Raw genomic sequence first — 24,018 nt, forward strand, 5'->3', positions numbered from 1 at the left:
CTTTAAGGTCATAAAATTTGGCCTTTGTATCAGAAATGTACTGGGAGTTATTTCTGGTAAAATTCATTGGAATTGTGCCATTGTGGGTGTTTTTTAAAACTGAACTTTTCACATGTTCTGTAGGAGCAAAATCAGCATAATCATTTCACATTCCTTAAGGTTTGTGTCACCTTCTATGCTCTCATGAGCTTGTTAGTGCTAACCAGAAGATGAACCTGTCATTCCTGTAGAGCCACTGAATATGTTATAGAGGATAGCTGTTGGGTTGAAGGTAGAGTTCTTTGCAACTCATGAAATGGCCAAGGCATTTCTTTTGTCTCCTCTTCTTTTTCACTTACTAGTTCTGGACACCATGGAAGAGTAAGCTAGTTTATTGAGAATTAGAAGTAAAGGCTAGGGAAGGATTAGGTGGGTATTCTTTATTGTGGCTTTTCATGTATGGAGACAGAACGAGTTCACGATTAAAAGTGTTTGTTAGAGGTCTAAATCATGCAACAGTGTGGTGCAGGAAGAACCTTTCCTTGTCTGATACATGCTCTTGGAGCAAAAATTGGGGAATTACTGTGGGTATATCATAAGCTTAATCACTGGAAAATGAACCCAGTGTACATTAGAACATGCTTTAGTTTCACGGAACAACTAAGTAACTGTGGAAGGTGTCACTGTTAGTGCTCCTGACATGCTGTTCAGTCTGGCAGCCCCAGTTTAAGCTCACTGCACTTGGCTCTTCTGGCACACAGTGCTGTGATGGGGAAGATAAGCTGACAAAACAGTCATCAAAGATTCACTCACATCAGGGTGAGTCCCACACAATGAGAGGAGCTATTAATATTTTAAAGGGTGCCATCCATCCCTATAGGCACCAAAGTATTACATCACTGTGTGTACAGGACAGAATGGCAGTAATGAATAGATCTAATGTGCTGAGAGCCCAGGGAGGGACAAGTTAGCATTTCCCATGCAGAACAACTGGATAGAATTAAGTGAAATAAACAAAGCTTATCCTTAGGGCAAAAAAAATTCCTCATTGACTATTCTGAGCTGCAAAGCAAGACTGTATCAAATAGTATGGTTGGGTTTGTTCAGGCTTAAAATTTCTTCACCAGTCAAAACTATGGTTTTTTTTGCAAAGGAATGTGATCTGTAGCTTGAACACAATAATAATGATAACTGAGTGATAAACAATTTGATGTATGTCATTTTTATTACCAAAAAGCCAAACTGTGAAAAGCTGAAGCCACATACATCTGGTAATTTTGAGGCTCACTTGACAGAGAATGCAGGTATGCTCTTTCACTGAGACTTTCTGACTGCTCTCAAATCCTGTCCCCACAGGGCCCAGCCTCCTCTCCCAGAGTGCGCTCCAGCTCAATTCGAAACCTGAAGGGTCCTTCCAGTACTCAGCCAGCTACCACAGCAACCAGACCCTCGCCCTGGGTGAAACAGCGGCTGCCCAGCTCCCAGCCCGTGGCAGTCAGGCCAGAGGTGCCATCCAGAGCTACAGCCAGGTATGTGTCCTAAGCAGCCTGGGTCTCTTGAACCTCGAACTGTGTAAGATATCTTCAAGGAAGCAGAGCTCGTTGGTGCCCACCAGAATATGAATGTCTGCCTTTACTTTCTGTCTTGTTCCGTGCATCTGCAGCAGAATGAATATCACCTTGATTTTCATAACTCTAAAATGGGTTGACTTGCAGAGTAATAAAATAATCATGATTGAAAAGGAGATTTACATGGCAGTTCCTTGCCTGCATATACATGTTGGTGATAGCATGTGTAGGCACTTAAGTTTGAAAATTTCTGTGACTGCTGATTAGGAGCCCTAATTAAGGTCTAGAACCTCCCTGCATCAGTATGAGGATATTACTGAAAGCAGTAAGTGCCAGCAAACAAAAGCAAAGGCAGGCTGAGATGAGATGCGAAACCTGCTTGGGATACCATGCATCACCTGGTGCCATGGCATAATCCCAAGTCTGAGAATCATTTTTTGCCTTTTTTCCTCTCATATTTTAAGACAAGCAACTTATCAGACAGCCTCCTGTATGCTTCAAACATCCTGAGAGATTGTTTCAGGTACTCATGAAAACTTTATAAATCTGGTTTCCTGGATCTGACACACAACCCTCTCATTCTTCTGTGCTTTTCACTGTTACATCAAAGTTTCTCACTGGGAAGTTAAATTTCAGTTTAGACAAAAATTTGTGGAAGTGTACCTACATATGCAAAGTCTGACTTATTTTCAAGTCAGGTTATTTTCTCTATTTAGATGTAACCGCCCCAGCAAAGCAGACACTGCTCAGTGTGACACAGGGACACTTTATAATTCATGATTCTGTAGAAGTGAGTAGCATCTGAATTTTGAAACCTTAAATTGCTAAGAGAATTCAAGTATTATATAGTCATTTCACAGTTTGCAGGATACCAAGAGATATACAATATTCTATTCTCTCAATTTGCTCAGAAAAGCTCCCTATCCTCTTAAGATTGAAAAATGAAATAAAGCACAGTTAAATTTAATTTCAAATTGGGTAGGTACTTTTTTTTCCTTTTATAAAGCCAACCATATGCTGGGCTGCATCTAAAGGAGCATGACCAACAGGTCGAAGGAGGTGATTCTGCCCCTGTATTCCATTCTCATGAGACCCCACCTGTAGTACTGCGGTCAGCTATGGGGGCCCCAAAAAAAGAGGGTCATGGACGTCTTGGAGTGAGTCCAGAGGAAGACCATGAAGATGAGGGACAAGTGGACCTGATGATCTTGAAGGTCTTTTCCAGCTGGTTGATTCCATGACTCCATGATCAGAGGGCTGAAGCACCTCTCCTGTGAAGACAGGCTGAGAGAGTTGAGCTTGTTCAGCCTGAAGAGAAGGGTCCAGGGAGACCTTGTAGCAGCCTTCCATTACCTAAAGGGGGTCTACAAGAAATCTGGAGAGGGACTTTTCAGAAGGGCATGTAGTGATAGGACAACGGGAATGGCTTTAAACTTTTAAAAGAGGGTAGATTTAGATTAGATACAAAGAAGGAGTTCTTCACTCTCTGAGGTTGGTGAGACACTGGCACAGGTTGCCCAGAGGAGCTGTGGCTGCCCCTTCCCTGGCAGTCTTCAAGGCCAGGTTGGACAGGCTTTTGAGCAACCTGGTCTAGTGGAAAGTATCCCTGTCAATTGCAGAGGGGTTGGAACCAGATGATCTTAAAGGTCTCTTCCAACTCAGACCATTCTGTCACTGTATAATAAAGGGTTTAAGGTGAGCCTGCACAGAACTGATGGACAGGGGTAGAGCAGTTGATGTCATCTACCTGGACTTGTGTAAAGCGTTCTACACTGTCCCACACAAAATCCTTGTCTCTAAATTGGAGAGACATCAATTTGATGGATGGACCACTCGGTGGATAAAGAAGTGGCTGTATGGCCACACACAAAGAGTTGTGGTCAATGGCTCAATGTCCGGCTGGAGACCGGTAACGAGTGGTGTCCCTCAGGGATCGGTGCTGGGACCGGTCTTGTTTAACATCTTCGTCGCTGACATGGACAGTGGGATTGAGTGTGCCCTCAGCAAGTTAGCCGATGACACCAAGCTGTGTGGTTCAGTTGATACGCTGGAGGGAAGGAATGCCATCCAGAGGGACCTCGACACACTTGTGAGGTGGGCTGATGCCAACCTCATGAAGTTTAACCATGCCAAGTGCAAGGTCCTACACCTGGGTTGGAGCAATCCCAGGCACAGCTACAGGTTGGGCAGAGAAGAGATTCAGAGCAGCCCTGTGGAGAAGGACTTGAGGGTGTTGGTCGATGAGAAAATGAACATGAGCCGGCTTCAGTGTGCGCTTGCATCCCAGAAAGCCAACCGTATCCTGGGCTGCATCAAAAGGAGCGTGACCAGCAGGTCGAAGGAGGTGATCCTGCCCCTCTACTCTGCTCTCGCCAGACCTCACCTGGAGTATTGTGTGCAGTTCTGGTGTCCTCAACATAAAAAGGACATGGAACTGTTGGAACAAGTCCAGAGGAGGGCCACGAGGATGATCAGGGGACTGGAGCACCTCCTGTATGAAGACAGGCTGAGGAAGTTGGGGCTGTTCAGCCTGGAGAAGAGAAGGCTGTGTGGAGACCTCATAGCAGCCTTCCAGTATCTGAAGGGGTCCTATAGGGATGCTGGGGAGGGACTCTTCATTAGGGACTGTAGTGACAGGACAAGGGGTAACGGGTTAAAACTTAAACAGGGGAAGTTTAGGTTGGATAGAAGAAGGAAATTCTTTCCTGTGAGGGTGGTGAGGCACTGGAATGGGTTGCCCAGGGAGGTTGTGAATGCTCCATCCCTGGCAGTGTTCAAGACCAGGGTGGACGAGGCCTTGGGTGATATGATTTAGCGTAAGGTGTCCCTGCCCACGGCAGGGGGGTTGGAACGAGATCATCTTAAGGTCTTTTCCAACCCTGACTATTCTATGATTCTATGATTGGAGCCAGCAGGAGAACAGGATTCCAGCTAGAAAGAAAAAGGAGACTCTAATATCCAGTTCTAGCCTAGGCAGATGTCATCATGAGTTGTGTTTTGTGAGAAGTATCATACCTTAGGGGTTAGCCTGAAAGAGTATGATTCATTCTTCAAGGAGGCTAGAAAAAGTAAGATAATGGAAAAGGAACAGTTATGAGAACAGAGCAACAGAAACAAAAACAAAGGAGAAATTAGAGGGGAAGGAAAAAGCACTTTTTGGTGGGTTTTTTTTTTTTGAAAGGCAGGGAGGAAGGAATCTCAGGTGTGAGATTGTCTGGCAGTTAGAAGTAAGGATATTCTTAATGTAACTTTATCCTACTGATAGAATAGGATGAATTTATGAAGGGGAAAATTAATTATCTAGATTTCTTTCATTGAAATCACAGTGAACAGCCATTGCTTACAGCTGAAAACCTCTCATGAACCATCTACTTTGCAGAAAAATAGTTACCTTCAGAAAAGTAACTAGTAAGTTTTCTTGGTATGAGTGGGCAGGAAATAGGTTTTCTTCCTCTGTTCCTCCAGATTGTATGGTAGATGTTACTGTAGGAAAGTAACTTAGCATAATTTTTCATACCGTCATCCTGCAAAGGGTACTTGACAACCTGGGACAATTAAAATATATCTTGGAAATATCAATTAACTGCCATCTAAACTATGAATTAATAGATAAAAAGCATAAAAAGGTGGTTTCAAAAGAGGCAAAAAAGAAGAGTAAAAAGTCAAAAATTAAAATTAAAAAGTTCTGAATATGACCATTGCTGATCCCACAATTAAGGAGAAAAAGTGTCAATACTTGGAATTGTTTTGCTATCCCTATTATAATTAAAATAAGCCTCAGGAGTCAAAACTGCTCAGATTGTGATGATTTCCTTTGGTATTTGTGTGCAAGGAATATAGCTATCTCTGAACATGAATGATAGCCCAAATGCATGGGAAAAAAATGTAAATAGTCCCAAGGCCAGCTGTGACAGCAAGAACAATTTCTGAAAATGCAATTGGATAGGAAAGAGAAACTAATTAGTCTTGGGACTTCCTGCATAGTGCTGCAAAGTGCAATCTAACATTTTTGTCAATTTGGAGGACTTCATTATAGATCACAGAGTTTTTCTACTGCTTTGAGTACTTTAGAACACGGAACTTTTATCTTCTAAATGCTACTGGAATAGGATTTTTTTAGCAACAACTGCTTCTCTGGCAGGGAATTACTCTGTTTCTCGCTTAAACCAGCTCTTCAAACTTAGTGTCTAAATCCTGATGCATCCTGTATCAGTCGATTAAGGTTATTTGTGAATAATCAGTAGTACTACAAAATGTAGCAGATTTTGCAGATGAATTGCTCAAATGTGAATTTTCTATTTGAATAATGCCATTTGTGAGCAACTGATGGATTGAGTCGACTGTCATCTGGAGAATGGTCAGCTTATGTTACAGATATCGTAGGAATATAAAGCATAGCATGCACTCCAGATAGTGTTTTTCCACATGCTTTACCATGTATTTGCAAGGGAAGGGGAAAGGAAGTGAAACTAGTTTACATTTCTGGATGATAACTTTTTTAGCCTGTGGTGATGCTGCAGTCTTTTCAGAGGCTGGGGCAGCAACAGAGGTAGATCCTTCCTGCATATTATCCTATTCCTGAAGCTCCTGGACTGATCGAGCTGGCACAGAATTTGAAAATCCTTAAAAATCAAAAGTAGATAGAAAGCAAAGGTAATAATAATTAAAAAAAAAAAAAAAAACGAAAAGCCTTCAAAAATCATGTAATGGTTAATTTTCTAACTTGTCTCCTTTTTCCTACAAACAAGTCATAAGTTTGTCATTCACCAGACTGCCACACCTTACTAGCTCTATTTAGAATATTACCAAATGAGTGGAAGTACATGTTCAGTTGTCAAGCAGAAACTCTATTCTGGCCTTTTTCAGTTAGACTCTTGGCTCTTCCTGCCATCAGCCATCTGTGCCACAGGGTGATAGGCTTCTTGATAATCTACCCAGACAAAATCTAAAATGAGGACTTTGCTTCTGGTAGGATGTGGCAGATTATGATGTGTTTGAAACTGGATTCCAAATATGAACATGAGAATTTTTCTGTCACGAAAGGAAGCAGATGAAATCTTAACACAAATTACTCTTATTATGACACAGAGAACAATTCACTAGTATGGCTTATGGTAGTGAAGAACTGATCAGCATAATGCTGGTTTGATACTACAATAGGTAATTAACGACTGCAGCTTTCATTGCAGCTTTAAAACCAGAGACTGACCGTCTCTTGACACTCTGAAAGGATCTCACATGACTCTGTGGCTCTAAGACTACGAAGGTATTACCTACCTTCATCTATACATATGAGATTAGGATCAGGTAGGCTGACGAATTTTCCTCATAGTGTTGGGGTGTATTTTGCAAAGACAGTATAGCCATGACCTTTGTGATAAAATCAGGAAAAACAGATGGAATAGGCCACATTGGAGGGACCCAGAGGTGTAGTCTGGCATCTATTTTCATATAAGTGTATTTGAACATAGGTAGCATCTTCCTAGTTAAGTCAGGAACTTATAAATGACAGCAAAGCAGTCCTGCAGAAAAAAGACAGGTGCTACCATGGACTGAAGTCTGTATCCCCAGGACTAGAGAATGTTAAGCATTTTCATACCCTCATCTGCCCTTTGTAGAAAAGTGTTGATACAGGCATTGGACAAGAACAGAGTGATACTTTCAGTGAAGCCATATGGAATATTCTTGGGGCTGACAGAAGAAAATAAGCCCTCAATAGACTGGCAAGTCTTGCAGTCACTGAAAACAGCACAGAGCATGACTGAGATTGTGCAACAGGGCTGGACCCTTCAGTGAGTACCTGTGACTCTCAAAAACCCTATTAAGGATGACCAAGTTTGCTCCCAAATTCAACAAGACCCACCAATATTCAAGAAGCCAAAACAGCCTGGAGGGTTATCTTCCACACAACTTGAGCATCCATTGGAAAATCTCTCAAATCAAGAGAATGGGTCTTCTCATTGGCCACAATATACTCCATATGACTATGTTCATATTGAACAGAAATGACCTTGTTTGGGATTTTAAGGACCAAATGATACCTGAAAGTTCGAAAAAGCAAAACAAGCTGCAAGCTGGTGCTGCCATTTAATGCTAAACTAAAAATGCTTGTGAATACAAGTTCATCCAGACATAAGATGGACATACAGACTTATTCAAATGTAAGACAACTTTCCAGTTTCTTCTGCCAGAGAAGTATACAGGACATTGAACACAAATTGTCATTTCTTTAGGGTAACCAGTATCATGATTCAAACTCTCCAGCATTTTACTGGAAATTATATCATTATCTCATTCCCAAGAAATTACTCTGAAGCCATTTCTGTTCTTAGTTCTGTTGCTAAGACTCAGGGTTGCATTAACAGAAGCTCTTTTCCTTAACACCTTCATTGAATTCTGAAGCATAGATGCACAAAACCTACCAGGTTGTGCGTGCCTAAGAAGGAAGAGTCTGAAGGGATTCTAGATGATGTAGCAAATAGATCTGCTGCACTAACATATTCATAATGGTCATCTTGTTGTCGACCAAGACTTCCGTAACTCAGGTTTTGCTGGTTGTACACACCATTTTCCCTCTGGGAGCAATCTCCAAGAATCAACATGCCAATGTGTCAGTAATTAGTAGCTGACTCCAAAGTTTTGCTGAAGCCGTCAAGCTATCTAGGATTTTATAAATCCTTACCCATGCAAAATTTACATCAGAATAAATAATTCAGCACAGTTTCTTCGCCCCTCTCAATTCCATGTCATAAAACAGAAATCTCGTTTACGGTCATTCCATTTATTTTTTTTTTAAGTGGAATTGTAAAAAAAAAACAAAAAAAAACCTATCCTGAAATTTTGTGCAATAAATGCATGAATTAAGGTAGGCAAACAGCTGTTAGACTGTTCTCTAGTCTACTATAACCTGACTGGACACCCTCAGTAATGTTCTGTAAATCTCATTTTGTCTGTATCTGCAGAGGATGATCTTTCTCATCAGATTAAATGGGAAAGAAGGTATTTGCACAGGTGTTTTGAAGTTCTTATGGCTTTTTTCACAGATTTCTGCTGTTAAAAAGAATATATCAGAATCCATCTATTAGCTCCAAATAAGCAAATCAAGCTGCTTCTCTTTTGGATATCAGAAAAATTATATCTCTGAGTCTTGGAATAGGTACTTACAGGCTGTAGTAAGAAAGTCCTTGATCTTTTTTCACATCTATGAAATAGGTTGATGTGGGAGGATAGAACAACTAGAAAGCATATCTGACCTCAGTTTATTAGTTTAAACACAGTTTCATTATCAGGTTAACAACAATAATGGAAAAATAAAGGAAAAATACCATTGTATTTCATTCTTCCACATGAAGTATAATGTCACATTGCAGGATGAACAGCAGCATGTCTGCATGGTTGTCTTAAGTGACAGGGAGAAACTGAACCACATTTTGTCTCTGAAAACATGAGTGAAGAATGCATCTGTACACTTGGCCCTTTAAAAAAACAGAAGAACCTCGCAGTAAATTTAAGACAGGTCTGAGATTAGTCACATCCTAGAAAATACTGTGCGCTAATGTTTTCACTGCAATCTGTTCATCCAAAAGTTCTCTCCTTCACACAGAGCAAATGCTTTGCTTTTTAGGAAGTGCTATAAACTGTGTTTTTAATTAAGCATTTAATACTCGTGTCCCACCACTAGACCTTCTTCCCTGTAACAGACAATCGTGAAAAGGGCTTATTTTTTAAATTGGTACTTGCAGAGAGCCTGCAGCTTTTATAGATTTATTAGGAACATGGGATAATATTGGTTTACCTGAAATTAATTACTCTGTATCCTTGACACATCAAGCAGTGTAGAAACAGATTAGAAATTTTGTCTGCATGATGACAGCTCTTGCCCAAAATTGTTATCATCAGTGACAAACTAAGTTACCAGTACATTAGCAATGTGTTGCAGAAGACACTGATAACATTTCAGAAGACTGTTATTTTGGAACAGGGTTGAATACTACAAAATACAAAATTGTTATGCCACTTAACAGTCCAAAAAGTAAAATGTATTAATAGATATCAATTGATAATGTAACTGGTTCAAACAACCTTTCATCACTTGCAAAAATTCCTCTGTCCATGTTGTCTTCAATCTTGCCAGCCTGATTTTGTTTTGTGAAAGTTGTTACCATACAGTTTAAACCTGGGAAATGAAAACTCTGCCCCTGTCAAATACATTGCTGGACAGTCAGTTGCAGATTAGCCCTTCTTTCCAGTTTAAAGCAGAGATGGTAAGTAGCTCAGCATGAAAGTAGCTTTTAAAATTGATGTTTCCCAGAGTTTGCCATCCTGTTTTTTTGTAAGAAGTCTTTCAAGTGAGACTCTTGAGCTTGTTGGCCATTTATGACAATTTTAAAGCTCTTACTTGATGCTGTGGTGTTTGTAACTCATGGCTGCAATCAAAACAGTCCAGCTCAACAGCATGCAGGCCACTTGCATCTGTGATCAACTTGCCCACCCAGGACTTACCGTACAGAGCAGCTGGAGGAAACAGCTTACATTTACCTAGAAGGCTGTTGCTCTTTAGGGGCAAACAACGTCCCAAAGCCAATGAGGTTTGGATCTGGCCATGCTCCCTTGAGACATGTCTATGCTGCAAGTGCTGGGCTCTGCCATGCTACTAACAACTGGGAGCAAAGCACCAGGAGAAGCCCCATCTCCGAAGCCATGCTTTTTTCTCCAGGTCTAGAAGAACATGTTTTCTTTACTCAGATGCAAAGTATTTAGGATGAGGGGTTGGGCTCCAAAAGTACAAAAAAGAAAAGGACAGAAAAGTTTCCAGTAGTCACACACAGGAAGAACGTATTTCTGGCCTTTTGAACCTCATTTACTCTTTGTTCTGATTGGCCATTTATCTTGGCCTCAGTTCCTGACCAAATCCCTTACTTGGTATCCTAGTAAAAATAAGTTCCATACTCAGAACATGGTGCTTTTGTTTACTGTTTACTTGTTTTGTTGTTTTTTTTTTCCTCTAGGATGCTACTAGAAAAGCCGTTGCTATTTAAATGTGAAACCACGCTGCTGTTGTTGTAGCACACCTCTTTGAACTGAATCATTTTGAATTGAAAAATTCATTATTCAGATTTTAAAGGATTTTCTCACTAAGGAAACCAGTAGCCCGGAGGGGTGTGTGTGTTTGGGTGAAGCACTGGTCAGATTGACCCAAGCTGCACTGTCTGCTCCCAGGATCTGGGAGTGCTTTCAGAGGTTTCAAGTAAATCCCCTGCATAGCCAGGAAAAAAAAAATAGTATCTGAAACGAGAATGCATCTTACTGACACAGCGCTGAGCTCCCCCTCACTGCAGGGCGCAGTTATTAGAGGATTTTAATGTTTCCAGATTCACAGAAGATCCCTTGAGCCCAAGATCCCCGATAAAAAAGGGAGAGAGCCTCCTGTGTGTAAGGGTGAGCCCCGTCCTTCGCTGCTCCAGAAGCGGCTCAGGAACGCAGCTGAAATGTCTAATGGACAGCATCTGCCAAGGATTTTCGCTCTCCACTCCCCAACCCCCTCCCCGTTATTGGGCGTACGGTGAACTTTGCGAAGCCCTGCCCCCCGCTGCCGGTCCCGTGGCCAGCGGAGCAGAGGGCTCCCGCCATCGCGGGGCAGATTCCCCGCTGGATGCGGCCCGGGAAGTGCCTGGTACAGCCCAGCCCTGGATGCTCTTCCCGTGCTTTCCTTTGGGCCGCGCAAATAAACGCTGTTCCCCCGCTTTTCCAGGGGGGTACCGGGCCGAGGCGAGCATCGCGGTGCTGCCACCGGGTGAGGTGGGCTGGGGGGAAGCGGTCGCGCACTGTCGCGCCGCCGGCAGCGGCGGCACCCGAGGGCGCCGACTGTGTCCGTGTGGGTTCGGCGCGGTGCCTCTCCTCCCACGGACACCGATGGCTTTCTGTGAGGAAAATCACCGCATCTAAGCCCTTTCCGTGGCTCCAGCCGCTCTCTACCAATGTATGCAGAATAAAAGTTGGGGGGCATTTGTTTATTTATGTGTTTAAGCTCAGGCTCACCCACGCCTGGTGTAGGGATAGATAGGTGTGCGGGTGCGTTTCAAAGCACGAGTCCCCCCGAGCCGTGTGCCCGACAACCAGGTGCCGATCAGCCGCGACGAAGAGTTTTCACACCGCTCCGCCCGAGCTGGCGGCCGTTTTTATCTCAGAGGCTGGAAACGCTTTAGCAGAGTAACGACTCCCTCAATGCCGAGAGCGCCGGGTGCTGGCCCAGTTTTTAGTTCAAAGAGGGGGCTGCGCCTCGGCTGGGGACTCCTCCGGTGAGCGAGCCCCTTGCCCCGCCCCGGGCAGGGAGGGCCGGTGGAGCCAGGCCCGCTGCCGCCCGTCCCCTCCTGACGCCTCTGCCTTTCCTTCCCGCAGCAGGGCCCGGGGGGCCGCGGCGCCCACCCGGGCGGCCCGGAGCCGCCGCCGCCGCCCGCCGCCCCGCAGCCGCGGGAGCCCTTCGCGCCCAGCCACGGCAGCGCCTTCCACCTGCCCGAGCCCCAGCACGCCGCCGCGCTCTACTACGCCAGCTCCACGCTGCCGGCGCAGCGGGTGAGCTCCCCGCTGCCCGCCCAGCCCGGCGGCTCCCCCACCAAGCTGCCGCGGGCCGGCTCCGCCGCCGAGGGCGCCGCCTACGCCGCCGCGCAGCGCCTCTCCTCCCCGAAGCAGTCCCCCAGCCGCCTGGCCAAGTCCTACAGCACCAGCTCGCCCATCAACATCGTCGTCTCCTCGGCGGGACTGTCGCCGTCCCCCATCCGAGTGACCTCCCCGCCCACCGTCCAGTCTAACATTTCCTCCTCTCCTATCCACCAGTTAAGCTCCACCATCGGCACTTACGCCACCCTGTCGCCTACCAAGCGGCTGGTTCACGCTGCCGATCAGTACAGCAAGCACTCCCAGGAGCTGTACGCCACCGCCACCCTGCAGAGACCCGGCTCCCTCGCAGGTAAATCGCGGCCGGCAGCGCTTCGGGGGAGAGAAAGTGGGATGCACGGTGCCGCCGCGCTTGCGACAGATGGGGGGAATGGGGGGGGAATTGGCGGCCCCGGTGTGTCCCGGGGCTGCCGGCCGAGGAAGGAACGGAGCGGGGTGGGTTTGACAGAAGAGCGGTTTGGGGAGCTGAGGGTTTCATCCCGGCTGCGGTGAGTGGGGAGAGGCAGGCTGCCTGCCGGCTGCTTCAGGATACTACCTCGCTTCTCCCGGCGCAACCCGGTGTCGGGCAAGGGTGGCGGTGTCGGGAGGGTGCGGGGCGGGCAGCGCTGGGCGCTGAGCTCCTTCCTCTTGCCCACGGATCGGGTGGGGTGTGTGTTACTATGGTGAATCCCTTCTCTGCCGCGATTAAAAACTGGGGGCCTTTGCAGAGAATTCGTTCTTCCCCGGGTTTACAGGCGGTTCTTGTCAAGTTTGGGGTTACTCAGCAGGAACTCCGGTGTACCAAGTTGTGCCGAGTAATAGGTAGCGGTTATTTGGCTCCGAGTGCTCTTTAGGGAATAGGCTGTATTTAATATCTCTGTAACCGCAGACTTTGAACAGATCCTAGAAGTGAGATGCTGGTGCGCTGTTCCTAAACCATCTCTGCTAAACTGAGCATCCTCAGGGGTGGGTTTTTGTGTTCTCAAAATTCCCAGTTTCATTGCTATAGTAACAGCTGCTATGCTCGTATGTTCTCTTGTGTGACATAAATAGAATTGAAGATAAATAGGATACATAAAGAGGTTTGGCTGTGTATACCAGGCAGGTACACAAGTTTCTTACTGGAAACCTTTTCTCATCCCCCTTTCTCCTCTCTCATCCATCTCTTCTCCCCTCCTCCAGCAGCTGTTGGCATTCTATAGAAATAATTCCAGTGTGTTTAAACATACAGATTAAATTAAGTGATAATAAAATAGAGTATTAATGTATCTCCTTAAAAGAACTATTTGCTAGGGGTATTCTTGTTTATACGGTGGGGATTTAAAAAACTTTGTTGTTGTTTACTTAACACTATTTCTGAAGTTCAGAATTTGAAGAGAGAATATCACTAAATGTTGCCAAAATCTTGATCTCAGGACGCATCAATCTCGTTGTGAAATATTCAGTCTTAAGTTACAAAGTGGTTTATTTAGCAATTCTATTAGTATAACTTTTCCCCTCTGTAGTCCAACACACTGCTGGCCACAGGTATTAAATATGCCTTTGTAAAGTGGAAATGTAGAGTTGCCAGCAACTCTGTATTGCACGGAATTTTTCAACTTCATCCTAAGAGTTGTTTGAGCCTAAACAGGCATAGAGTGAACTGTCAGCATCAGTGGAACAGAGGATAATTCAATTTAGAACTTACACCTATGGGTATGAACTACCAGCATTTCCCTGATTTTCTTTGCCTTTGTTCTAGGGTAGAAGTCTTTGCTTTGGGAAGTTGCTAATGGGCACGGTCCATATTTTTCTTCATGTACTTTTAGCATTGGAATTTGTATTGAACCGGGTTTTGCTTGTTGAAGAAGGCATCTTCTGTATCCTTGCAGCATAAAACCTGTGATGATATCTTAGTCAAAATTTGCTCTATAGGGTGTAAGGCCCACGGTAGTGATTCTTAAGTGCTGCAGTGTTAGAGAAGCTGTTTGTCCTAGGCTCTACTCAAGTTGCAGTGCTGATTTGGACTTTGGGATTTTTGGGTAATAGTGCTTGGACAGTCATTCCTAGTGGGGTTTTCTACCTTGATTTGAATACATGTTAAGAAACTGGCATTAATTTTCTTGGATTGCTTTTAAATAAAAGGTTTTGATAACATTTCTTCTGCATCTTGCGTAACAGAGGTACTTCCCTCCCTGCCTCTTTTTTAGGACCCACTGCAAGGAGTCATTTGTCATTGATTTATGGCTCGGGTGAAACAGAAACTTACAGACACATGCATTTAAGAAATGGCTGGTGTATTTTTGTGTGAATTTTAGCATGGGAGGGGGATAGTGATGGATCGTTTGAACTTGCCATTCAGTTTGTAAAAATTGGCAAAGCAACAGTAACTTTTCCAAGTGTTGTGCGGATCAAAACAAACATAATGAGCTTCGGAGTTGTCTCACAGGGATTTGCTTTTAAGATACGTGATAAAAATCTCAGTGTCTTATTTTACTACAAATGGAAAATCCTGTAACGTGAACAAGTATTAGGTGATAGATCTAATTTTATTTTTTAAATGCTGTCTCTGCATGTCTAAGTGAAGCAACAGTATGTTAGTAAACACCATGTGGTTTCTTTCCACAGTGGTGACATGCCTTTCAAGTAGTCCTTGAAAGGAGCTCCATCACATGACCCATTCTTTTGCAAAAGTTTCCTATTGTGTGCTCCCACCCGTTCTTTTCCATTGCCATTCTGTGGCATGTTCCTCCTGGCCTCCCAGCCATCCCAGACTTACACATTTGCTAGCAGTGTTAAGTGCCTGACTAATCTTCCAGTTTCACTGGATTCACTGAAGTCAATGGACTACACAAAACCTTAAAATTAACATATGCTTTAGAGTTAGCCAAGATCAGATGTTAGGGTTACTACTAAAGCAATCTTTTTCTTTTTTTTTTTTTTTTTTTTTTTACAGGCATTTTTTATTAGAACAGGTTTAGTATTTGAGCTGTCACTATATTATACTGTCACAGGAGTTTTCCAGCCATTGTGTTAGTAATCAAACCTATTGAAAAGGAGAGCAAGGAGTTGTACCTTGAAAAGCTAATGTTCAGTAAACGAGATTTTTGCTGCTTTTTCACAACATCCAAAGATGGGTTGGTTGGGTTTTTTTCTTCAAGAGAGGAGGAGGAGGAGTGGAGGATAGTTGTCACATTGCACTGATTGATGGTTTGCCTACTGTGATTAATGTGAACTTGCATTGGTATGTATGTGTCATCATTGGGATGATGTTACTCAAAGTAATCTTTTCTTATCTCTGGGAAGAAAAAAAAATAATTATTTGGAATAATTACCTGGGATACAAATAATGCATTTGTTTTGAATTTTCGAGCATGATATTACAAATTTGTACTGGAGCTGTCAGGTTCATAAATACTGCTGGGTCTCAATGTGCTAGACAAACGGAACGGTGTCAGTACCAGGTTTAGATGTTTAAAAGAGAAGACCTTCAGATATGATCAATTTTATGAAAGATTGTAATTGACTAAATGTACGATGCAAACATCGAGTGCCCAGAAACGAATCTGTGTAAGACTTAATTGAAGAGATGGCATTATTTATTTACATTTCCTACAAAGTCATTATAAAACAACTTGAAATTACAAAAATGGCAATTCTTGGACTGCATCTTGTGTGTAAATTAAGATGTGCAACAGCATGCCGTGACTCAGTTTTAACCGAGTAGCCTTAGAAATGTCTTCAGAAATGTGTTTTAGTCTAGTTATACTTAAACTGTCCCCATTGCCAAATGTGTGTGTGGGTATGGGTATGTGTGCACTTGTGTATATAGTGGTTCTTGTGAGTGTACTTTTGCTGTGTTTATTCTTAGTCTAGCTGCTTCATTGCTGTGATCTGCAATTACAGTTCTGGAAGTGGTTTTCCTATCTGTGCTGCTCCAAAGCACACTTGACTGTCCAAGCAGCAATCTGAATCCAGAAAGCACAGTTTGTAAATAACCTTCTTGCAGCTTCCACACTAGGACCAAGCTGGGGAGTGCTGCTGAGAGTCAGACTTCCTGAAGCAGCCCGTTTTGCCTGGAAGGAGAGGATTGTATAGGACAGTGAGGAGCACAAACATGGGAAAACCCTTCAGGAGGCAGGTCATCACACAGGTGCCCGTCTCTTCACAGTTCTCTGAAACATCTCCTGCTGGCCAGAATCATCAGATGGTACTAAAGAAGTAGTGGGTATTCTTAGGAGCAAAGAGAGAGGAGGCACTGAAAGGCTGTTGAGATAGCCTGTGATTCGGGTTATGTGACAGGGGAGCCACTTCTGCCTTTTCATCCAGGCTTAGGAAAGACTGGGGACATGAAAGAAAATTGCAGGTAATTTTACGCACTGCTTTATTAAAAAAAACAAACAAACAAAAAAAAAACAAACAACCACAACCAAAAACCAAACAAGCAAAAAAAAACCCAAAAGAAATATGTTTGAAGACCGCGTCATGCTCCATCAGCTGTACTAAAAGGTTAGGTTTAAGAAATGAGTGTTGGTGTGAACCATTTTGTGTAATGTTAGGTAGAAAAAATATTATGCAGCTGTTCTTCTTGTAGTGGTGACATGTTCCACCTCAACAAGAGCTGCAGCATCCTTCGAACAGGCCTGGTGCCACTGCTGAAAACTCCAGTGCTCAGCCTTGTGTTTGAAAACAGAATCTTCTTCCAGGTCCCTGTAAAACCAGAAAGAAAGGATTTTTGTCCTTTCTGAGGTAGGACTGTTTGTATATGTGTGCAGCATTAGTCCTAAAATGGCACTGGTTTATAAAAATGTGGCATGGATTAATATACAAAATAGGCTTTCCATGCTTGATCAAACAAACAGTTCTAAGTTTATCAGCGTCTTGACTGGTTCCTTCTGCTCCTTCATCTGTCTTCCCTCGCTCTTCTCCGTCTTTCCTGGGGTCCTTCCTTTGCCCTTTCTCCTTCTGTATGCTTTTTATTGCATGTGGCATGTTGAACCCTGGTTTCCTGCTGAGATTTATTGCAGGACTGCTACTTAATGGTGAGTGTTGGCATGTTTCAGCATTCTGGTGTGCTGTCATACAGGCACAGAACAGATCAGCTTGTGCGAGTGTGTATGAGATAACTGATACACATTACCATTAGCATGGATTTAGATTTCCTTTCAATTGCATGAAAGTATTGGATCATCTGTATATCACTGGTTCATTGCCATCTTTACAAAAAATTACCTGGTGAAGTGTTACAGTTCTCCAGTAAGCCACACTGTACTTTGTGCTAGAATGCCTGTATCACTTCTTGTGAGCATGCATGCATCCAGCCCCTTCTTTCATACCTCAATATGAGAGAGCAGTAACTCTTAGAAGAGTTAGTATTAAAATCAGTGTTAGTGCTGACTGGAGTTAAAATTAGTCTTTTCGAGGAATTTAAACTGTGTACAAGTAAATATTCTTTTTAGACTAAATCAAACCCAAATTCCCACCAACATTCACAAATACAGACAAAATTTTACCACATAACTCATTGGCTTTTGGGCCAGGCATTATAGGTAAGGAAGGTACAACCAAAGTGTTAACCAACAGTAAATCACCTCAGATTTAAAAGTTTTCTGTGCCTTAAAATCCCCATCTGAGACACCGGGCTGAGCTAATAGAACAGTCTAGGTACGATGTGCAATTGCATTTCTTTGGACAGGTAAGGAAGGAAAATCTTTGACTTTTTTTGGCTTTAAGATAAGCTGGAGGACTTGGACTATTGATATGATTGATCATCATGAAAAGGGCACTCAGTTGTTTGCCTTAACTATGTTTCTTGTCTTTTTACAGAATCCTGTATTTCTTCTACAGTGAGAACAAACTTCCTTCACTAATGTAAACCAAATAGTGTTCTATAGGGTTTGTGGTCTTTTTCCCTATTTTTTGTTTGGTTGGCTTTATTAGCCAGAAAGTTCCTTTATCTGCTGTCAGAGCCTTTACACATGAGGAGATTGTTAATTCCATCTTGTTCTGAGACAGGCAGTGCACTCGAATTTATTCATCTTTTTCTCCTTTTACTCGTTTGTCTGGAGACTTTTTCTTTCAGACAGGAAACCAAAACAAAATATTTTGAGACACCCAGTAATACTTCAGATATTAATCAAAGACTTAAGATTGGGTATCTTTCTAATACCAAGTTGTTTGTTTCCACATTGTAACCTGGAGGTTAAAAATGCTGATCTTGGTCTTGGAGCTGATACCGGGACAGAGTGTTCAATGACACTTGATATTCACTTTGCTTTTCTTTGCTGCTAGTTCTACTTCTACCTATTCTTTCAGCTATAATTATGTTATTAGTTGTTACAAATGAAACATTTACAACAGTGCTCAATGGCAGCTTGGACAAGACATCCAAAATGGACAGTCTACAGAAATAAAGCGAAAGGAATAAGGTGGTTGTCTGAAATATCTTATTATTGCCATGCTTTTTGTTCCTGTGTCTTTCAGATATAGCTTACATGAAATCAGTTTGCTCGTAGGAGAGGAATGATTGACAGGAGCTAAATATGAAGGCCTCTTGTACATAGATATATCTTTGAGCTACTGAACTTGAGCATTGACTTCCTGTGTGAGCGAGCACTACAAATATGTCTAAACTTGAGCTCTGCTCTCATGCTGACCATAACCTTTCCCTTCGCTTCCTAGTTTTGATAGGGGAAATTGTTTCATCCTCCCAATGGTCTTTCAGAGGGGTGTGAAATCAAGTAATATTGTGAAGTAACAAGCTTTAAGGGAAAAAAAAGAGTCTGCAGCATTGCTGAAAATAGATTGAACTGGTATGAACCTGCAAGTATTTTAACTGAATGATAGTGGTTAACTAAGTGGTAGTGGCTGTTCCTGAGCTTCTAGGCAAATGTAACATCAAGTATGCTTCTAGTCATGTGCTCCTGCTTGTAACCACATCACCTGGCATGGTGTTTCTGGCCTCTGAGCCTGAACATTAGCAGTGTATGTAGGAAAGCCAGGATTCAAATAGAAGCATGCAAGCCACTGGAAGGAATTTCTTAAGCATAGAACAGAGTTTAACAGGTCTGTGCTTACATACCTGCTGAAAAGAAATACAAGGAGGAGCTGAAGTTGGGAAAAAGCTGGCAGTCAGTGTCCATAGAAGAAAGATGGTTAATTCAAGGTGCTGGAATTCTTCTGTCAATTTTTCTTTGCTTTCCAATTCATATAGCTGTGACTTGCTTATTTTGGTTTGTATTATTTTTAGTATGCGAGATTACAGGAAGAGGCTGGGGCCTCAAGGACTATGATACATCAAAACTTTAGGCTCTTGAGGGTGTGCTAAGTGAGGCTGAGTCTTGTCTGTGCCTGTCACCACCCCTTTTGCCCTGAGGTCTGAATGGTGTCCTCACATATCTGGTGTCCTCTTCTGTTGCCAGGAGCATGATTCTGGGTCCTCCCAAACATCTTTGGCCTTGAACTCACTTGTTCAGAGCAGGAGGGAGTGCTGTTGTATGCAATAGGGAGTATTAGGCAAGGGGAAGCTCCTTCAATCAAATTTCTGATACTCGGGGTTTTGTGGCATCAGTGGAAATTCTTGTGCTGTACAGTCTAAATTGGGATGACTGTGTTTGTCTTGTTTGTGCACTGGGCAAAGAAGGCACATGTGAAAGCTGTAGTTTCCTCAAGGTGTGACACCCCAATGCAAGGCCTTATCCAATAGCCTGGAAATGTTTCTCACAAAAGTCTCAATAAATAGTGACAGAAATCTTTAGTCCTTCATGGTCTTCAGGTATTTAAGAGAAGCAAGAACATGCCCTTCATTTCTACTGTGGTGAAAACTTCATCCATTACAGTTGCTGTGGCACACAAACTGTTTGTAGTAGATGGAGTAGCTGAGATCTAGAAAGTCAGCACACAGCTCACAAGTAGCATAAGCGTTCAGTTGTTGGGTTATCTAATATATTTCTTGGTTGTTGTGTGCACGCACCAGCTTTAAAGGAGTACAGGTGTCTGTGTTTAAAAGTAAAGTGATTAACTGTGGTAGGAGGAAGATTACAAGTTGGGGAGTTGAGTTGGGCTCCCTTTATGTAAGGCCAGAACTTGAGTGGGGAGGTGCCATGGCTGTGAAGTGCTCACAGGTGAAATATGTTAGCTATCAGTGGTGACTGCCAGAAACAACACAGGACCACATTCATTCTGTGAACAGTCATGGCAGATAAATGAGACAATTTCTCTGTAATTGTATGGTCAAACTTGAAGATCACCCAGGTATGAACCAGAATGGGCACAATACTTCTTGTTTTTATAAAAGTGTTATTACAGAGGGCAGGGAGGTATTGTCTAATAACGAATTCATGGAACTGTATATTATCATAAGTGTGTAGAAGCAAAAGTCAGAATTTTAATATGGTGAAATGAGAAGGACCAAGTGATGACTAATCTTAACAATTATAAGGCATGGCATATGAAGTTGCCACTTGGATCACATAGATTTTTAATAAGTACATCAAGTTGCAACTTGTAGTATGTAAGTGAAGAATAGAAAAGTGCTGTATTAATTTGAATATGAGTGGTTTTAAATCCTAGGCAACTCATTTTTTCTGAGGAAATTTTTGCATAGTTTTTCTATTATTTCCTCTTCCATAGCATATGTCTTCATCTTGCCTTATGGCCACGACCCTCCCTCTCCAAAGCAGGTCTGAGCCATCCTGTTTATCAGATAGCCAGCTGTGCTGGTCTCTGGCAGTAAAGGCTTTTTGATCATAGGGCTAAAGGTCTCCCTGGGTTTACAGAATGTTGCCTGTTCAGAAGGCAAGGGTGGAGAACGAGCTGTGGCCCCCTGATACTGGGGTGGATTTCCTGTGCCTGGAGAGCAAAAGAACTCCTCGCTGTGGGGTCCTTCCCCCACCTGCACTCTTCCCTGAGCATCCCCGTTCGGCAGAGGTGCAGCCGTGTTTACATTTGCTCACCAAAAGGTGCCATAAGCTCTTCAAAAACTTTGATACAAAGTCCTGGGAGCATGATCCATGGAGAAGGGCGAGTTGGATTCTTTCAGATATTAGAGGAGTGGGGAGGGGAAGGTGGAAGGAAATGAGAGGATCGCCCTTTTGTGGTTGGGGCTAATACACATTAAAGAATGGGAGGACTGAGTAGAAAAAAAATGGCAGACCAGCTAATCATAGTGCTTTGCTGTACATTACAACAAAAACTCATAGAAGGGATAATTGAAGAGGTGAAGGTGGTAAATGGTTAATGGGATAATTTGCAATATGAGTTCACCAAAATCAGATTGTACTGGAATAACCTGCTTACTGATTATATCTGATGTCTTTCTATTCCTGTCAGGGGTCTGAGTACACATTTTCTGTAGTGCCACTTGGGAAATCTTCAGTTAAACTACAGAAGATGGATATTCTTGCAAGACCGTAGTGGTGCAAGGACCTGAGCAAAGGAGCATTGTCAGTTTGTCATTTTGAAAATGAAATTAATGGAAAGGAAGGATGCTACTAATAGAGTCCCACAAGGAGAACTCTTTCAAGCCACTTGAAAAATACTTTTTTTGTGTTACTATCTTGGCACAAATACCTGAAATATGCCAAGGAGGCTTTTTGATGGTGGAATATTAGAAGGCATTTTCTGAAGAGAGGAGGATAAATCTTGTGTGGAAAGAGTTTTGCAGGTGGGAGAGAAAGAATAGAATTGGAGCTGAGCTAATAACACAGCTAATAGCTAGTTACAAACTAGGGATCTTTGGCTGAAAACAAGAGTAGGAAAAGACCTTGGTGACCTGCTTGACTGTACTATGTCTCAGCCACCTATATTAGGAATATAATAGAATATTTCATGGCCTAATCACGTAACAGGGAAAATTTGGAGTGCTGTGTATGGTTAGGACTTCATTTGGGGAACTGTATACAATTGTAACTCTCTGTGGACAAGAGGACTCTTTCCAGTCGCCTTCTCTTCTGATCTGAACTGATCTGCCAGGATGATCAAGAAATTAAGCCTGTTGTACACAGAACTGTTCGTGTTTTTCTTACTTAACAGCTTACATAGCAGCTATTATTATACTACGTACTAGTTAATGGATGTTACGACTGCTGGTAAGAATAATCTGGTAAAGGATTTGCTAGCCTTTGTTCAAAGGCAAGATCAGTCAAGCCCTTGGCAACTTTTAGGATAGTAGCATCTGACAAAGGAGGGAGTAAAGGCAAAAGTGAGTGGCTTGTTTTCACCAGCAGGCTTTGCTCTTAGGGCTTTGACTAGCCAGTCATGATTTGTTTGGCTGGAATTAATGCTTTTCAGTTTTCCCTCGAAGAATTGAAGCTGTTGAAGATAGAGTGATGATTGCACCATGTCTCGTCTCCCACAAAGCTACAAGGTTTTCAAGGCTTATTTATCATAATTTTGCATTTCTTTCAGTCTGAAGTTGGAGTTCCTGTCTAGGTCATGTCATGCTTGTCTGTGTTGCACCTTGAGCTCTTTTGGCAGGAAGCTGAAGCTAATGCTTCATATATGAACATAACTGAGCAGTCTTCTCCAAAGTGATCTTATTTGTGTACTACCCTGCAAGGTAGGTACAAGATCCTATCTTGTGGGTTTGGGAATTCGAGAATTAACTGTTCTAGCAGAGAATCTCTTCTTCTCTGAATCTTACCAAGATTGTGATGAATGGCATGTCACTGCTTTTCTCGGCCTGCAGTAGGTCTCAGACTGCTTTTGTGACATCAGGCAAATGTCTTCAGCCAGCTGTTTGACCATGGAAGCATTGGCTTCACAGGTGAGGCAGCCATTTATCATTTGAATGATGTCAGTTTGCATTTTTGAATGACCAGGAACTAGCTGTGGGACAGTTCAGAATCCCTCAAGTGTTTGTCACCTTTAGAATAAAATGCATCTCATCCTTCTGACTGAAAGCCCTTCTTGAAGCTGAACCCTTCCAGTGGTTTATTGCAAACTCCTGTGGACACATTTACATTTCTTATTTGAGGTCTGCTTTCCTTTTGTTGGCAACCTTCTGTCACCATTTGTCTCTCACAGCGTTTGTTACAGCCATTTCTTTTTAGCACAGACTCTCTGCTCGAGTGACAGGACTGTTTCTTTACAGTCTTTTCCTTACCACACTTTTCGGGGATAATCTGAATTTTTGAGATTAATGGCACATTGCGAAGTCTCGTCTGGTTTTATTTCTTTACTTACTTGTCTCTTTTTATTATCCCCACCCCCACCCCCCTTAGTAAGTTCCTGGAAAAAAATCTGTAGTCCATTTCCTTTTTTGTTTGCTGCTTATTGTGGAAGGATTTACATAAGATATTTTTCTGAGTTTCTGGAAATTGGATACTAAATGCTTACTATTGTGTGATTGCTAGCATAATGAATTAGAAGAGAAAACTTTATTTTACAGGATACAGTGACTACTCCAGCATAAACTTTGCTGAAGTCCTTAAGCTTCTCATGATCACAGTGTTAACAATATTCCTTTTCTTTGTCTCTACATTCAGCATGTCTTCTTTTATTTAGAGCAAGCCTGTTAGAATCACTGTAGATTATAATGATTTTAATAATAGGAGATTATTTTAAGTGTTTTAGCAGAGGTCTTGGTGTGTATGTCATGTGAACCACCTAAAATGAGCTGGAGTAATGCTATGATAATCTATTAAACATAATTGTAAAAGTGGATAATTGCTGGCCTAAACTTTGTTACAGGCATAACTAAATTCTTTAGTTAGATTGTATTCAGATTGATTATGTATACCTTTAATAAGTTCCATGTTTTCATTCTGGTATTTTAAATGCAGTGAGTCTCAAATGGATAATGAAAACTGGTGAGTAATGTAGTGTGTTGCAGAATATC

General features: G+C 42.5%; 1 protein-coding gene and 1 long non-coding RNA gene across 5 annotated transcripts in view; one reads left to right on the forward strand and one right to left on the reverse strand.

Annotated features, from left to right (window-relative positions):
• CTNND2 (catenin delta 2) overlaps positions 1-24,018 on the forward strand; it is a 645,018-nt gene that overhangs the window by 359,247 nt on the left and 261,753 nt on the right. For 3 of the 4 annotated variants that reach the window (XM_057428749.1, XM_057428750.1, XM_057428751.1), the window contains 2 exons: positions 1,336-1,508; positions 11,946-12,513. In XM_057428749.1, coding sequence (XP_057284732.1) covers positions 1,336-1,508; positions 11,946-12,513 — 741 coding nt within the window. The remainder of the gene's footprint in view (positions 1-1,335; positions 1,509-11,945; positions 12,514-24,018) is intronic. The other variant, XM_057428752.1, reaches the window with a different exon arrangement.
• Positions 1,435-11,746, reverse strand: LOC130609611 (uncharacterized). The gene is made up of 3 exons (XR_008974823.1): positions 11,586-11,746; positions 7,411-7,588; positions 1,435-1,636 (listed from the first exon to the last, which is right to left on the reverse strand). It is a non-coding gene; the product is annotated as an uncharacterized LOC130609611 (long non-coding RNA).

The sequence above is a fragment of the Pezoporus wallicus genome, unplaced genomic scaffold (genome assembly GCF_028554395.1).
Source record: "Pezoporus wallicus isolate ANWC-B61680 ecotype Strahan unplaced genomic scaffold, APGP_CSIRO_Pwel_v1 contig_6658, whole genome shotgun sequence".
Classification (NCBI taxonomy): Eukaryota; Metazoa; Chordata; class Aves; order Psittaciformes; family Psittacidae; genus Pezoporus; species Pezoporus wallicus.